The following is an 18,163-nucleotide window of genomic DNA, read 5'->3' on the forward strand; positions in this document are numbered from 1 at the left end:
TGTTACTGCCCCGTAAAAAGACCGGGAAACTGTTACAAACTGTAGCAACCAGCCAATCTGCTGTCGCATTGGGTGTGTCCACAGTCCAAATTTTACGCGGCGCTATGGGCTGAAAACTAAACCGAGATGGAATATCCCAGTCTGAACCGGTTTCAACCGGTCTTGGGTTGATGCATGAGATGGGAGAAAGAAGAGCTGGGTTTTCACTTTCAAAGAGCTCTACTTTAAAATAATAATTTTGCATAGTTAAAGTAATAAACTAACGACTGATTTGTTTTGTGTATATGGGCAGGAATCGCGTCTTCAGTTATGGTACCGTAAATATAGTTAGCCTGCTAGCTTGAGGACTCAGAAGTCATTGGTGGCCATACATAGCAAGCTAAGTTGCTAACAGGGGACCTAGCCGTAGCTAGCTAATTCGTAGCTACATCGAATTCATTGTACGCGTCAGTAAGCACTTACTTGGATAACGATAGACACTTCTACGTAGATGGGGATTGACCACATGCACAATAATTGCAAGTAAATACTCTTCTGGTCTAAGATAATAGTGTAATGTAGTTCGCTAGTTTATTAGCCAGCTGCTAAGCAACTGTAAGACCTATCACGTTGCTAATGAGCAAGAACACCAGCTAGCGTCAGGATACTGCTATTGCTATCATGAGATAACTTACTGTCGTTAGCGTGAACGTCAGCTACCTTTTGAAGAATTTGCGGGAACATTGATAACTTTTTTTGATAAAGAAAGACTTTTGAAAGTAGGGAACCAAATAGCCAGTGAGTTGCCCTGAAACTGCTATTCTTTCATCGACACGAGGAGTATTTTAAATCAGGTAAGTTGGGTAAGGGGCAAGTTAGCCAACTTTGTCAGCTAAAAAGACTAACGTTAGCTATGGTGTTTTTGTTTAAGAAATCAAATTAAAATACACATATTCCAGAAATTAACATGCTATTATTATTTTTACCACTAACAATACATTTATTACACTTTTTTGTTTTCGAAACTAAAAGCTTTTGAATGAACCAGCGCTGCCATGCGTAAAGCAATGCATGGCAGTGCGATGCTTGTCCGTCATTGGATTCCGTAGCTAGCAAACCATTCCACTGGCAAAGCTCAGTGCGTTAATGTTGCTAGCCTTTGCTAGCTTAATTTACAACGACAAATGCGTTTCGAAATTATTGAGCCTCAAATCAACGAAGATGCTAAGAAAGTGTTAATGATCAACTAACGCTAACCACCTGAAGTATTTTAACATTTAGACTACAGGTTCCGCAATCTTCACTAAGATTAATATGTCCACCACATACATTAGACATGTTGCACATTATCGCTACTTGTATCGTAAGCTATGACGTTATGGACTTTTTTTTTTTTTGATAATGTTACGTTCACTTAACTACTATCACGTCGTTGTTCATTTGGCCAATACATAGTTTAATAAAATCTTAATAAAGACGGGGAAGGTCAGCATGCGTTCATTGAAGTGAAACTACGAGCCAGTTTGTGATATGAAATATATGAAATCATGTTATTATAAATCGAGTGGCTCGTAAATTTTAATCAAACCAATAATTTATGTGTTTATGTCAACACTGACCTATTGTTTTGAACATTCTCGCAGCTCTATGCCAGCAGAGATGACAATGTTAGCGGACCATACAGCACGTCAGCTGCTGGACTTCAGTCAGAAGCTAGACATCAACTTACTTGACAATGTGGTCAATTCGATGTACTACGACGTGGGATCACAGGTGAGAATATTTAGAAGCCAATACTCAACCTTAAGGCACAGTGTAGCATTCGTTTATTTGTCAAAATCACATGATGGGCAGAAGAGTGTCATTCAACACTGACATGAGATCTTTCCGTGAGAACTGTGTGTGTGACCCACACTGACCAGTACTTTTCCATGTGTCCCATAGCAACGAATGGCACAGGAAGTCTTAACTAATTTGAAAGATCATCCTGATGCATGGACAAGAGTGGACACCATTCTTGAGTTCTCACAGAACATGAAGACAAAGGTATGCCCAGTTTCAGAGCTTCCCATTTAATTTTGAATGTTTAATACTAAATGAGGTCAAGTAGTATTTACGCAATTCTCCACCAAATGATTCTGAAAGTTTTTCCATATTGCTGAACTTTCCTTCTTGTAGTACTATGCACTTCAGATTCTGGAGACAGTGATCAAAACTCGTTGGAAAATCCTACCCAGAAACCAGTGTGACGGTGAGCATTAAGCCGTTTCACAGAGTGCATCATGTGCATTACATAAAGCATGCATTAAAAGCATTTAAAAGGGATTTAGGATCCCCCCACACACACACACACACACACACACACACACACACAATAAAATCTTAGCTGGCCACAGTGCAATCAATTATTTTAATTCCTTATTTTTGTAGGTATTAAGAAGTATGTGGTGGGGCTCATCATCAAGACCTCGTCTGACCCGACAAGCGTAGAGGTAAGGAATGTCTCACCAAACAGGCAATAAAAAGTGCAGTTTATATGCAGATCTAGCAGGGGATGTTTCCTGGACTATTTATTTACATGTTTATTTGTTATTGTGTGTTTGCAGAAAGAGGGAGTGTACATCGCCAAGTTGAACATGATCCTTGTCCAGGTAAATCCACTACCCCTGATCGTGTGTCAGCTGGCCTCTCTACTCTTCTGTGTGACCCTCCTTCCTCTTATTGAAAACAGTCAAGCACAGAACATATTTAGACTGATAAGTATATATACTCTTTTGAACCCGTGAGGGAAATTAGCCAGGATAGCCAATCACAAAGCGTCGTTATGGAATAGTACTGTTTTCGGGGGCTGGCTGATAAGCCTCTAGCCGCGTAGCAGACCTGTTGGTCTAGGGCAGAAGAGGTTGTTTGTTCATAGAGAATTCAGATAGCGTTATTGTTGTCCAAAAGGTAGACTGCTGTCAGCACATGGCTCATCTGTCATGCCACACTGATGAGGGAAACGTCTAAATATGGAAACTGAGTTCACTGACCATCAGCATTGCTTCATCCACCCCCAGGGGAATTGGGTGGGGTGGGTGGGGTGGGGTGGGGGCAGTAACCCAGAGTACCGGCTATGGAGGATTAACTAGGTAATAGGAAGACTATAGTTGGTATGAAGTTGGATGGCTGCCCCGACACACCACAGTGTTTTCCACTAAGATGACAGGTATGAGAGTTGACCAATCAGCAGCCGCATTGCCTGGCTGGACCTGTTGGAATGCAAATGTTTCACTCAACCCTTAGTTTGGAGTAATTCAAGGTGTGTGTGTGTGTGTGTGGGTTGAGATAGATAGATAGATAGATAGATAGATAGATAGATAGATAGATAGATAGATAGATATAAATAAAATATATGCATAGTACTGTGTGTAAGCCGAGCAAGGTTAAACAGTCCGAGAGGGAAATAGCATAGATTCCCTGAATTGGTTAGGCCTGACTGTTGTTTGTATGCAATGCTTGGCACAAAGTAAATAGGTCATGGAAGTAAATGTTGTGCAATACCTCTGCCAAAGCATGCAAGTAATTATAAGATTACACATATAGTATGTATTGGTGAAGTTCAATAAGAAGGGCACTATTTGTGCAAAGTACAAGGTGCCACTTACTGTTGACTGGGGTTGACTATATGAAGTGGGAAGATGTTTGTATAGTATATGTTTATGTATTGGTGAAGTTCAATAATAAGGGCACTATTTGTGCAAAGTACAAGGTGCCACTTACTGTTGACTGGGGTTGACTATATGAAGTGGTCAGATGTTTGTATATGGTATGTGTTTATGTATGCTAAAATGGATTTGGGGGTATTTCCAAGTACATGGTTTAGAGACCAAGTTCACTTAGATGAAGTAGCAGACCTCCCTGAAAAGAGCCCTGTGGCTTTGTTTTCGCTATGGGAATGAGGCCGTGAGACTCTTGTGTTGTCCATTAGCTCTGAGTTAACTCACCAAGGTTAATCACAAAACCCTTACTTGGGGTACCCCTCAGGGAGAACATACCCTGTTTCCAAAATACCCTCTCTTTCACTGCGTAGGGCACTTTATCATGAATAATGAAAATATAGTTATTTACTGCATACTGCTCTATGTAGTCAATGACAGGATGTGCTGAACATGGGGAGTTTGTGTGAATGCTTGGATTCCCCCGAAGCAAACTGCTCTAACTTAGTCTCTCTGTCTGCCTGTCTGTCTCTCTGTCTCTCTCTGTCTGTCTCTGTCTGCCTCTCTGTCTCTCCGTCTGCCTGTCTGTCTGCCTGTAGATCCTGAAGCAGGAGTGGCCCAAGCACTGGCCAACGTTCATCAGTGACATCGTCGGGGCGAGCCGGACCAGCGAGAGCCTCTGTCAGAACAACATGATCATCCTTAAGCTGCTCAGCGAGGAGGTGTTCGACTTCTCCAGCGGACAGATGACCCAGGTCAAGGCCAAACACCTGAAGGACAGGTAACGTGACCTCGATCATGAGTTTAAGGATAAAGGTTAATGTTAAAACTAATCCATGTGTTTTGATTCATTACTTGACATGTAGTACTTGCTACTTAGGTCAACTGTTTATGATTTTGAATTGAAAAATTGGGTAAAGGATTAAATTTATGTTTAGTTTTTGATTCAAGTCGAAAGATAAGTATTAGTGGCAAACAGACACAGTCTATTTAAGTTTCAGTCCCAACCTTAGAGTAGAACCACCGTCTCACAAACACGTTGTCAAAATCTTTTAATTTATTTTTTTTTTATCTCTTTACAGCATGTGCAACGAATTCTCCCAAATATTCCAGCTTTGCCAGTTTGTCATGGTGAGTCAGCTGCTTCGTCCTCCTTTGTGTTGTTGAGTGTTGACTTTGTGTTGTTGTTGAAAGGTGCTGCCCTTGATTTGTAATCCACATTCAGTCAATTTCTCCTTTCTGTGTGTTGACTCAAAAACAAACAAACAAACAAAGCCACAGTGTTTGTACACAATGTGACTCTCACCAAATGGGAAAGAAAGGAAGTGGCCTGGTGCTGAGTAATACTAAAGTTCTTTTGGGCAAGTCCCTCCACTTGGTGGCCATATTGCAACACTTTTTGGGCACTTATCAGGCATCTATTTCGGCAGAAATACACGTGCGCAAGGCTTCACGACACCAATCTTGCTCCAGCGGCAAGATCACTACACACGATTGGCACGATGTCTTCGCAACACACCAAATTATTGGCTCAATGTATTCACAACACAGCACATAATTGGCTCAATGTATTCACATGTCGACGTTTTGCCGCGGAAGGGGTGCGATATGCGTAGACAACTGCCGTTACAAACTAGCCCCATGCATTTCTATGGAGACTTTTTAAGTGCTCTGTCTCCTCATTAGAAAGTCTCTGGTAATACCCTTTTCCAGCTTATCAACAATGTAGCCTCCAGTGCAGGAAGGGAATGGTTGCCCAGGGCCTGCGGATGCAAATGAGCTACTCGGCCATATCACTTTGGCCCAACGGTTGTGTTGTGCTTGAGCCTTTGGTGCACCCACTACACTACCATCCTTATGTCTGTAGGATCAACCATTCCACTAAACTGCTGTGTTTAATAATCAGGCTACTTTTCTGTTTAGCTGCTGGGTTGGACTACTCCTCTTCCTCCTCCTCCTCCTCCTCCTCCTCCTACTACTGCTACACTACTAAACTAACCTCTTCCAGCAGATCAGCACCATCCTCCCAGAAGCAATGAAGGGAGAGAGGTGTATTTGATCAGCTGTTTCCCCCCTCAAATTCACCACTGTGACTTTTTGTATAAGTAGCAACTGAAAGACACATAACGTATTGCATCAGGAAATGATGATGACTAATCAAGTATCTTCTGCCCCTCCCCACCCCACAGGAGAATTCCCAGAATGCACCACTAGTCCATGCCACCCTGGAGACGCTGCTGCGCTTCCTCAACTGGATTCCACTGGGCTACATATTCGAGACCAAACTCATTAGCACACTGGTGTACAAGGTGCGTGTTTCCTGCCAAAGTCCCCTCTCAGATATGAGCATTGACTAGATATGTAGATAGATACGATGGATTATGACCTCAAGTGACCACATTGTCATATAGCTGTGTTCTATATCCATGGAGATGCACCCTCATTTGAAAATATGCTTGTTGCATTGGTTTGAAATTATACCATAGACCCTTAAAGGAGAATTCCGGTGTGATATTGACCTAAAGTGTATTGAAACATGATACCGAGTGTGAACGTATGTCTCATAGCCCATCTCGGCTTGTCCCCTGCACTCCAAAATCTGGCGCTAGTTAGCCGATATCATGTTTCAATACACTTTAGGTCAATATCACACCGGAATTCTCCTTTAAGTCTTCTTCCAGTGATCAGCTTATTTTTTTTAACGGTCACCCACTCAACCTCTCACAAAGGCGTGCTTGCATTGGTTTTGCTTGCAAGCATGTAAGAAAAAGAGGAATATAAAAGTTAACTCGGGCCATTTCAACGCTGGTTTGCTACATGCTGCATTTCTGGCACGTGCCTCGGGTTCCTACAGCTTTTCTGTTTCTTGAACTGTTGTTGCCACGAGAGCGTGATCAACACGGCTGAAAATTGGGGTGTGTTCCTCTTCGCTTTTGTAGTTTTTGAATGTGCCGATGTTCCGCAACGTGACGTTGAAGTGCTTGACGGAGATTGCTGGCGTCAGTGTGAACCAGTACGAGGAGCAGTTTGTCAACCTCTTCAGTCTGACCATGATGCAGCTCAAACAGGTAACCAAGAGCTCGGCCTCAGTACACACACAATACAATGCATGCACATAGACACAGAACCAATGTGCAATGTTGCCCTCTAGTGGTTTGTCTTGGACCTAACCTGGCCTCTTAACTGAATTTGTAAGTAAAAGTATATACACTCTTTTGATCCCGTGAGGGAAATTTGGTCTCTGTATTTATCCCAATCCGTGAATTAGTGAAACAGTCAGCACACCGTGTACACACAGTGAGGTGAAGCACACACTAATCCCGGCGTAGTGAGCTGCCTGCATCAACAGCGGCGCTCAGGGAGCAGTGAGGGGTTAGGTGCCTTGCTCAAGGACACTTCATCCGTGCCTACTGGTCGGGGTTCGAACCGGCAATCCTCCGGTTACAGGTCCGAAGTGCTAACCAGTAGGCCACGGCTGCCTAAATTGCATTGCAAGGGGTTTGTATTTGGGTGGTATGGGTGGAAAAAACAAAACAAATAGAAAGGTTTTTGCTCATTATTGATGTTTCTTAGTATAATATAATTCATGTCTTTAGATGTGTCCTTGAATTTCCCTTTGGGGATCAATAAAGTATCTATCTATCTATCTCTATCTGTGATCTTGTGGTGTGTGAGACCCGTGTGCTAGTCGTTGTTCTAAACTTGACTTTTGAGTTGAAATCTCAAGAACATTATGCCCTCCCCGAATTCAGGTTCTCTTATTCTGTCTTCTCTATCTGTTGACAGATGCTTCCACTGAACACCAACATCCGTGTGGCGTATGCAAACGGCAAAGACGACGAGCAGAACTTCATCCAGAACCTGAGCCTGTTCCTCTGCACCTTCCTCAAAGAACACGGCCAGCTCATCGAGAAGCGGCCCAACCTGAGGGAGACACTCATGGAGGTGCCTACGGCATGGGGAACGAACACACACACCCTTAAAACACACACACACACACACACCCACCCTTAAAACACACACACACACACCCACCCACACACACACACACACACACACACACACACACACACACACACACACACACACACACACACACACACACACCCACCCTTAAAACATTTAAAAACAGTGTTTTCTACAGAATTGATTTCTAGTTGTGGTGGTAGGTGACGGGGGGTGTTCAGAGTTTTTAACATGCATGCAGGTTTGTTGAGGGACAGAGACACAAGGAGAGGCTGCGCATAGGTGCACATTAGATTTCATCCAATTTAAGTAGTGCAACATAGAAAATCATTGTGTGGTGGTAAATGTAGATATTGTCGTGGGCCGCCACAAATAAGTCAATGGATGGGAAACACTGACAAAACACACACACCCTTAAAAAAAAAACACACACACACACTGTATGATATCTAGACATTCCCATTGGTTTTGCGTAACATCTCTAGTGGTGAAACACAGGTATGCACAATATATGTATAGACACATTCAGCCATTTATCCAGGCCTTGAAATTACATGTAATGGGCTCCATATAGTCCACCAAATATAATTAAACTCCTATTTATATAACAAATAAAACAAGTTAACATTATTAAGAGTAAAGGGGCTTCACATTGCACACGGTATGCACTGCACTCGCCGCTAGGTTGCTCTTGGTTGAAGTAACGTCCCAAAGACTTTTGTTGTGCTTGCCGCTGGGCTCAGCGCAAAATACCAACGACTTACTGCGCACCGCGGTCAAAATTCAACCTGATTGGACTTTTACCGCGGTACACACAAGAGCGGCAAAACGGCAAAATGTGCGGCAGACCAGTTTTTGCGCGCTTAAGCCATTGACAATAATGCATTTCATAGCGCATACTGGGTGTAATGTGATAGCGTCTTTCTTAAACTGTAAAGGGCCTAAGTTCTCTCTGCTGGAATTGAGGTATGGGCCAGATTGTGTTCTAGGTCAGTGGAGTGCTGTAAACCATTATGGCTGAACTGCACTCAAGGTCATTCAATGTGCTTTACATAAGCAAAAGCAAACGGTAATAGCAAATAATGGCCTAGAAGGGCAATAGAACAGCGTGTGACGTGTGACTTCCTGCGCTGGGCTCCACAGGCGCTGCACTACATGCTGCTGGTGTCGGAGGTGGAGGAGACGGAGATCTTCAAGATCTGCCTGGAGTACTGGAACCACCTGGCGGCCGAGCTGTACCGCGAGAGCCCCTTCTCCACGTCCACCTCGCCGCTGCTCTCCGGCAGCCACAGCTTCGACGTGCCGCCCCGGAGGCACCTCTACCTGCCCGTGCTCTCCAAGGTGAGCGAGAGTGAGACCGGGGGGGGGGGAGGAGGGCTGTGCTCATTGCTCTTGTTTGTCTGTGTGGATGCGTCTATGTCTATGTCTCCCTCTCTCTCTCTCTGCCTCTATCTATCTTTATCTATCTATCTTTATCTATCTATCTATCTATCTATCTATCTATCTATCTATCTATTCTCTATCTTTTCTCTCTCTTTCTTTTCTTTCTTTCTTTCTTTCTCTCTCTCTCTCTGTCTGTACCAGTATCTTCATCATGATGCCTGTGTTGTTGCTGTTTTGCGTGGGACAGACCATTGCTATCTCTTTGACCCTGAAGTTGTGTGCACTAATAACAATACTCCCACTCCATCTGTGAATAATTCTCCAAGAACTCCATGCCCCTCTTCACTGTCTTACGACTCAGATCTTCTTGACCTTCGTCCTGTCGGCTGAAGCCTAGCTCACGGTCCCTTTTCGTACGAAAAGACACGTCTGTTTCACATGCTGATCCGTTCCGTCTGTATCTGTAAGCTAGAAGCGAACGGATGAAAGGCCGGACAGAAGTATGGTCAGAAGACTCGGCACGGCCGTATCCACGTTTATTTTTTAGTGCTGAGCATGAACGAGCTTGTTATGCCTTCTGCGGACTTATTAGTGAGCTGCATGGCTGTGTCTTGTGTCCGGTTCTTTTTTGGCGCCGAGCGTAAATGATCTCTGTTGTCCCGTCCGCAGGTGCGTCTGTTGATGGTGAGCCGCATGGCCAAGCCCGAGGAGGTGCTGGTGGTGGAGAACGACCAGGGCGAGGTGGTGCGCGAGTTCATGAAGGACACCGACTCGATCAACCTCTACAAGAACATGAGAGAGACGCTAGGTAGGCTAGGCAATCCTGAATAAGGCCACTAAACGTTACACAGTGAGCTATGAACTCTGTGACCTGTGTCATTTTCATGCAATGATTTATGGTTACTCTTTTTATGCTCACACACCCACTCAACCTCTCACAAAGGCGTGCTTGCATTGGTTTTGCTTGCAAGCATGTAAGAAAAAGAGGAATATAAAAGTTAACTCGGGCCATTTCAACGCTGGTTTGCTACATGCTGCATTTCTGGCACGTGCCTCGGGTTCCTACAGCTTTTCTGCTAAGTGTTTCTTGAACTGTTGCCATTTCAACGCTGGTTTGCTGGTTTGTTGCATTATGGCACGTGCCTCGGGTTCCCACAGCTTTACTCTCAAGTTTGTCTTGTAATATGTAATGTTTATTGATTTTTCAACATTGATTTTACACAGCATTGGTCAATAATGGTCAAATGTTCCCTTAACCCCCAATCCCTTACCAATACATGGATCAGCATTAGTCAGCGGAGTGCAAATACATGTTTGAAGCAATCATACAAAATAAACACACATACACATACACACACACACACACACACACACACATACATTATAAAAAAGGATTGAAAGAAAAGAAAAAGAAAGAATCAAGTTTGTCTTGGAACAGTGAAATTGGAACTGTCTTCATGTCAGTTATGGCAGTTTGGATGGACTTGGAGCAACCAATAAAAACACATGCATCACAGTGACAGTGCCATTTCAGTTAAACCCAGAAGAGGATGTTAACTCCAGCTGTCAGCATGTTCTGGCTGATTTGGTGATTTAGCATATTTGGCTGCTAACCAGAAAAATGTAGCGGCTTTACATCTTTTAGGTTATCTTTTGGTCACGAGCTGCTATAACACTTCCTCTTCTATCTCTCCCGCAGTCTACCTGACTCACTTGGACTACGCCGACACGGAACGCATCATGACGGAGAAGCTGCACAACCAGGTGAACGGGACCGAGTGGTCGTGGCGGAACCTGAACACGCTGTGCTGGGCCATCGGCTCCATCAGCGGGGCCATGCACGAGGAGGACGAGAAGAGGTTCCTCGTCACGGTCATCAAGGTCCGCTTCCGCTCTGCTGACCTGCTCAGCCTCTGACACACACACACACACACACACACACACACACACACACATACACACAGTCTGTGTCTTAAGACATTGTCAAAAATGCACTCTTGTTATGCTGACTCGTTTTTGGACGCGCTGTCTGAGCTTTTCCGTCTGAACCCTCTCACAAAGGCGTGCTTGCATTGGTTCTGCTTGCAAGCACGTAAGAAACAGAGGAACATGAAAGGGGACAGAGACATCAGTAATGCTGCTTTGCTGCTCGCATCTCAGCAGCGCATCTGCTCCTACACCTCAGATTAGACTGTTGCCCTCGACCTAATTGAAGCAAGTTGAAACCGGTCTGGGCCCACCTACCACCTAGAATAGCTACATTCAAAGTAAAGTTAGTTTATGTAGTTTTGGAAATCAATGTTGTGTGTGTGTGTGTGTGTGTGTGTGTGTGTCTCGGCTGTCCTGTGCTGCAGGATCTCCTGGGGCTGTGTGAGCAGAAACGAGGGAAGGACAACAAAGCCATCATCGCCTCCAACATCATGTACATCGTTGGACAGTATCCACGATTCTTACGCGCCCACTGGAAGTTCCTCAAGACTGTGGTCAACAAGCTCTTTGAGTTCATGCACGGTGAGTTCAGGTCACCCCCATTTATAAATGATGTAATTGGAATCATAAGAGGTGTGTGTGTGTGTGTGTGTGTGTGTGTGTGTGTGTGTGAGTGGTATTTACATTGAGTAAATATTCAATCTTGCTCCAGGGCAGAAGTTTAGCGATGTGTCCCTATTTCTTGTTAACTCCGATATGTCTGACCGATGCAGAGACCCACGACGGCGTGCAGGACATGGCCTGCGACACCTTCATCAAGATCGCCCAGAAGTGCCGGCGGCATTTTGTGCAGGTGCAGGTGGGCGAGGTGATGCCCTTCATCGACGAGATCCTCAACAACATCAACACCATCATCTGTGACCTCCAGCCACAGCAGGTCAGCACCCCTCAACCCTGGCAGCTTAGTGAGGCTCCCCCTTCACTGTAACGGGCTTTGGGTGCCTTGATAAAGCACTATATAAATGGTAGAAGTAGGTAGTAGTAGTTGTAGTCGTCGTTGTAGTCCAACCCAGCAGCTAAACAGAGAAGTAGCCTGATTATTCATAAACTATCAGCTAGTTTAGTTGAATGGTTGATCCTACAGACATCTCACTGGTGCAGGGTACCCGTCAGCATTACTTTGTCATTAAGGCTGTTGTAATGAGTTCATGGAGTTGTAGCACAACCATTTACCCAAAGCCTGATTGCTTAATTTATGAAAATGAGAAATCAGAAGTAACGGGGCTTTGGTAAATTATGTGTACTTTTTGACAACAGCTTTTTTTTTTTGACCAGGTCTTTTATATCGATCTCATTTTTTTTCTATTTTCTACAGTTGATGCATTCTTTTTCCTCATTTAACACTGTTATTTCCTATTCTGGCACAGGTGCACACATTCTACGAGGCGGTGGGCTACATGATCGGGGCGCAGACGGATCAGACTGTGCAGGAGCACCTGATCGAGAAGTACATGCTGCTGCCCAACCAGGTGTGGGACAGCATCATCCAGCAGGCCACCAAGGTGAGTGTGGGAAATGTAGGTATTTTTAGGCACTTTGGGGCAACCCAGGGGTTTTAGGCACTGGTGATAAATCTCAACAATAGGATGCATGGAAATGCATGGTGTTCTTTGGTCTATGGAATTCTGTTATAGAATATTTCATTCTGTGCAAATGCCATCATTTGTAGAGCTAATTGCATAATATGATCAGTACATGCATGTCTGTAGTGAAGATTAAACCATTATTGTATTGTACCGTTTATACAATTGTACTCTAATTACGAAAACAAAACAAAAAAAGGCTATGTTGCCATTTTCTGGCCCCCGTCCTCCGGCAGGAGTATTTTACAGACTTTGCCAACTCGACTGCCTAGCCAATTCCACCAGTTGGACACACACACACACACACACACACACACACACACACACACACACAAACACACACAAAAATGAAGGAAAAGTGTAGTGTTGCCTGTACATACATAATGCATTTTCTGACCCTGACCATCCTCCACTGGTGTCTTGTCAGAACGTGGACATTCTGAAGGACCCGGAGACGGTACGGCAGCTGGGCAGCATCCTGAAGACCAACGTGCGCGCCTGCAAGGCCGTCGGACACCCCTTCGTGGTCCAGCTGGGGCGCATCTACCTGGACATGCTCAACGTCTACAAGTGCCTGAGCGAGAACATCTCCTCTGCCATACAGACCAATGGTGTGTGTGTCTCTGTGTGTGTCTAAGAGTGATTAGAAAGATAAATTAGTTATGGACTGTATGTCATTTTGATAATGTAGCCTGCTGAGTATAAACCAAGTAAAAAGTAACTGTTAACTGTGAATGTTAAAAATGCCATGATGAGGCCTTGAGGTGCTTTTTCATTGTTTGACAGTCGCGTGCCTTGGTGAACACGTTTACTTTGAACTGCTTAATTTGAAAGCTTTTGTGTATACATTCCATGTCAACAGTAAAAAACTACCGCCACAGAATGTTTGTTAAAAAACGCTCATGCCATGGCAAACTCAAGACAAACAGAACACTGTTTGCTAGGCTTTTAGAACGTTTGCCAAAAGTTTGCAAATTTGAAAGCACCTTAAATGTCCTCTTTTATCAACTTGTTTATGGGTTTTGTACCTTTCTGAGTTCCTTGTGTTTGTGGGTTGTGTCATTTCCTCTGTGCTGTGACCTTAGGTGAGATGGTAACGAAGCAGCCGCTGATCCGCAGCATGCGCACGGTGAAGAGGGAAACGCTGAAGCTCATCTCCGGCTGGGTCAGCCGCTCCAACGACCCCCAGATGGTCAGTCAGGAAACGCACACATGTACTTTCTGAGACTGTCCTCTTTTTAATGTAACGAGAGATGTTGTCTCACATTAACTAAAGAGGTCTTTTTAACTGAGCTGTTGAACAGAGAAATAACATAAAAAAGCAACATGACGAACAGCATATAAGTGTCAATTATAGACATTACTCTTGCACATATATACAGAAACTTACTTTTGAAGATGAGCGAGTACACTTGGCTAGCATTTCTGACATTAATAGCCTGTCTGAAGTTCTTTCATGTTCTCCATGTGTCTCAACCTTTGTTCCCGTTCTGTTGTGCTCTCACAGGTTGGAGAGAACTTTGTCCCACCCCTGCTGGAGGCCGTCCTGATTGACTACCAGCGGAATGTTCCGGCAGCCAGAGAACCGGAGGTTCTGAGCACCATGGCAACCATTGTCAACAAGCTGGGAGGGCACATCACCGGAGAGATCCCCAAGATATTTGATGCCGTGTTTGAATGTACCCTGAACATGATTAATAAGGTGAGGTTCGGGCTGTTCCAGCACTTGCCTTTAAGCTCACTCAGTTCATGCTTCTTTTTGTCCGTCAAAAGTATCTGTAGCTGTTTCAGCCAAACCTAACCAGCACATCCTCTAATGTAATTTTATGTTTGTTTGTTTGTTTGTGTGTGTTTGCTCATTGTCGCTGCAGGACTTTGAGGAGTACCCCGAGCACAGGACGCACTTCTTCTACCTGCTGCAGGCTGTCAACTCCCAGTGCTTCCCTGCATTCCTGTCCATCCCTCCGGCTCAGTTCAAGCTGGTGCTGGACTCCATCATCTGGGCCTTCAAGCACACCATGCGCAACGTGGCTGACACCGGTCAGTAACACCTGTCCTGCTAACAGCAGGAATGTTTGAAATGCAGCAATTCTGAATTAGCTCGAAGGGGAAAAAACAATTGATTGCTTAAAGGGACACCAGGCAACGTTTTCGTGTTAATTAATCATCTTCGTAAGTCGGTATATGGTTAAATGACTCATTACGGGGCGAATGAAGGCTCTCTCGCCCGCCCCTACTGCCTGTAGGAAGAATATCCCACTTGCAAGTTCGGTGTATCCTACCCGCCGACCGAAGCAGGATCAGTTTACAGCACAGAGGCAGGCTAACGAAACGCTAGTGATTGTTGCAAACGTGTGTATAATGGCAGAGCCGGCGAAGAAGCAGCGAAAACCCTTGACGGAAGACGCAAAGAAAAGGAAAAGAGCTTCAGACCGAGCGAGGGGGAGTTTCGTAGAGAAAAAGCATCAAGCTTGCATGGTGTCCCTTTAAAAAAATTTGGGAGCTTTATGCTTTTCAAATTTTTTTTTTTTTTTTTTTTTTGCCTACAATTCCTTACTGTGGCCAATGATTCATTCTAATGTTTCCTAAACTTCCTTAGCCTTATACGTTTCCTCACTTTCTGAAATTGCGTACACTTTTTTTTCATTAACGAGGAACGTGTCACGGCTTAGGGCCATCGGGCTTCATCTCTCCGCATGTCTTGTTTCTGTCTCTCCGAGACCTCTTTTACGAGTAGAACTAAATCAGTCCCTCTCTTAACAACGCGTCTGTTCTGTCTGTCTGCCCCTCTGACCTGCAGGCCTGCAGATCCTCTACACGCTCCTCCAGAATGTCACTCAGGAGGAGGCGGCTGCCCAGAGCTTCTACCAGACCTACTTCTGCGACATCCTGCAGCACATCCTTTCCGTCGTCACGGATACGTCTCACACGGCTGGTGAGTCACCAGGCGACCGTCTCAGATCTACAGAGATCGGCCTTGAGGTCGAAAGGGTTTGTGGGGGATGAGTAGATGGATAAATGTTTATCGTGTCTGCCTATCCTGAATCTGGTTTTAGAGCAAACTTGGGCTTATACAACAGTGTTGCAGTCAGAGCTTTGGTTGCTCAGTATGACTTCAGTATGATGTCTTACCCTGTGTAGTAAAATGGAGGAAATTTGGTGCACAGATTGACAAGTAGAAAGATCAAGCTTTTAAGTATCCGATTAGACACAAGCTTATACTTTTTTTTTTTCCAGTTATAGATATGTCATAATTGTATGAGTTTGTAAATTTTACATACCAGTCATATTAACATGATATATATATAATACTGGTCCCAGATCAGTTATTTTAGTGTCCTTGATGCTAGGGTTGAGTAGATAGATAATTGTGATCTTGTTTTAGAGCAAACTTGGTCTTCTACAACAGTGTTGCAGTAAGATCTTTGGTTGCTCAGTAGGATTTCTTACCCTGCGTAATGTATTGTTTGTCCATTTTACATATGGGTCCTTAAATCAAATGATGGTAATGTTGTATGTTAATAACACTGGTCCCAGATCAGTTCTTTAGTGTCCTTGATGCATATGCTCAACACCCCTGTGTGCCTCTCTCTAGGCCTGACCATGCATGCCTCCATCCTGGCCTACATGTTTAACCTGGTGGAGGAGGGCAAGATCAGCATTGCTCTCAACACCGTCTCAGCGGTCAACAACCAGGGCTACGTGCAGGAGTATGTGGCGAACTTGCTCAAAACAGCCTTCCCCCATCTGCAGGAGTAAGTTGGACAAGAAACAAAATAGTCAACAAAACCACAACTAGACAAAAGTGTCAATGGTCACCCATATGAAACATCCATGTAGACCTTCATTCCCCAGTAAATTACACAAACGTTATTTAAATCGATATGCTTGACTGCGATGACCGTAGTTCCATTGTATATTCCAAGTATTAGCGTAATGTCACAGTTGCAGCTGTCATTTAATGGTCGGTTCCTGACTTTCCTTGTTGGTTGTGTGCTTGTCTGCAGTGCCCAGGTGAAGATCTTTGTCACTGGACTCTTCAGCCTCAATCAGGACATTCCTGCGTTCAAAGAGCATTTGAGGGACTTCCTCGTACAGATCAAGGTCAGTGACCCACTGCTGTTCACCCACCCACTGCTGTTCACCAAAATAAGTCATGTAAAGTGTCTCTAAAGTTGTCTCTTAGAAGTTTTTCTTCAAATGAGGTGACTTAAAGGTGCTCTAAACAATGCCATGCGTTTTTTAGGCTAAAACATTTTGTCACTTACTGCAAGCATCACCTAACCAACCACTAGCTGTCTGTGTCCTGAATACACTGTAAAAAAATGCGATCTCTGTGGACAGCCCAGGCTCCAAAAACGGCAACAAAAACAACCTGGGCATACCTAGCCCATAAAAACATAACAAACTGTTCCAGCAAATCACAGAAGAAATACGCGTTTAGGAGAGTTTCAATTGCACGGGAGCAGCACAGGAGGGAGGTGGAGGAAGTAGCGGGCTAGCTCTCTGTTTTGTTTGAAAGTCAACAGAAGTGACGTTACCCAGCATTTTGTTTTTTATTTATCTGTTTGAAAATAATGCTTGAATACAGTTTGAAAGCCTAAGGGGCAAAATGACCCCTTCAGCAGTTGTAGTTGTCATGGAAGTGTTGGTGCTTTCTAGTGTTAGAAGAAGGGTGGTCTGCACACTTCAATTGCTCCAAGAATATAAACTTTATTACTTTTAAAAACATTGCAACGTTTCGATCACCCTGGATCTTTTGACAGGCATGCTTTCTAGTGTCGAACAGAAAAAGCTTATGTCTCCACTCCTCTGTCGGTCTTGTTCCAGGAGTTTGCCGGCGAGGACACGAGCGACCTGTTCCTGGAGGAGCGGGAGACGTCGCTGAGGCAGGCCCAGGAGGAGAAGCACAAACTGCAAATGTCCGTGCCGGGCATACTCAACCCCCACGAGCTGCCCGAGGAGATGTGCGACTGAGCATCCTGCCGAGGCTACGCCAAACATTAGAAGAAAACACCGAAGCAACACCGCATGAATGAGAGAGAGAGAAGAGAGAGAGTGAAGAGGAAGACAAGACGGCGTGTGAACGAGTCACCTGTACAGATTTTGATTTATTTGTTTTGTTGTTGTTGTTTGTTTTTTCGTTTTGATTTTTCAGGAAAAAAGGTTGAAAAAAAAAAAAAAAAAAAAAAAAGGAAGAAAACAAAAAACTGTTCGGGGGTCGTGGAAACTCCCCTTGATCAAAACTGTGTGTGTGTGTGTGCGCGTGGTTTGTGTGTCGTGTGTGTGTGTGTGTGTGTGTGTGTGTGTGCGTGCTAAAATGAGATTGATCATAGGAGGAACAGATGGATGAAGTGGTGATGTGGAGTCTCTCCACTGTTTTGTCGTCGACCAAAATCAATGCCAATCTATAAACGAGAGAAGCGTTACATTGCACCATCCTTAACCCCCTTTCCCGTCCTCCCTTGTCCCTCTGTAGCGTTTCCCCACTGTCCCCGAAATCACATTTTTACACACGACTGCATTTTATACAAATAAATTAGTGTGTTGTCTGTCTGATATCCA

At 44.3% G+C, this 18,163-nt stretch overlaps 1 protein-coding gene across 1 annotated transcript; it reads left to right on the forward strand.

The window, feature by feature from the left end:
- The first annotated feature begins 124 nt into the window (after positions 1-124).
- On the forward strand, positions 125-18,163 carry xpo1a (exportin 1 (CRM1 homolog, yeast) a). Its single transcript, XM_048248783.1, has 25 exons — positions 125-833; positions 1,623-1,752; positions 1,924-2,025; positions 2,158-2,230; positions 2,410-2,471; positions 2,586-2,630; positions 4,277-4,458; positions 4,760-4,808; positions 5,867-5,986; positions 6,617-6,745; positions 7,464-7,622; positions 8,787-8,984; positions 9,696-9,834; positions 10,726-10,907; positions 11,381-11,537; positions 11,729-11,892; positions 12,383-12,517; positions 13,026-13,209; positions 13,684-13,790; positions 14,106-14,300; positions 14,470-14,638; positions 15,399-15,533; positions 16,194-16,353; positions 16,606-16,702; positions 17,429-18,163. The coding sequence occupies exons 2-25, from the start codon at positions 1,627-1,629 to the stop codon at positions 17,573-17,575; spliced, it is 3,216 nt and encodes a 1,071-aa protein (XP_048104740.1). The 5' UTR covers positions 125-833; positions 1,623-1,626; the 3' UTR covers positions 17,576-18,163.

The sequence above is a fragment of the Alosa alosa genome, chromosome 7 (assembly GCF_017589495.1).
Source record: "Alosa alosa isolate M-15738 ecotype Scorff River chromosome 7, AALO_Geno_1.1, whole genome shotgun sequence".
Classification (NCBI taxonomy): Eukaryota; Metazoa; Chordata; class Actinopteri; order Clupeiformes; family Clupeidae; genus Alosa; species Alosa alosa.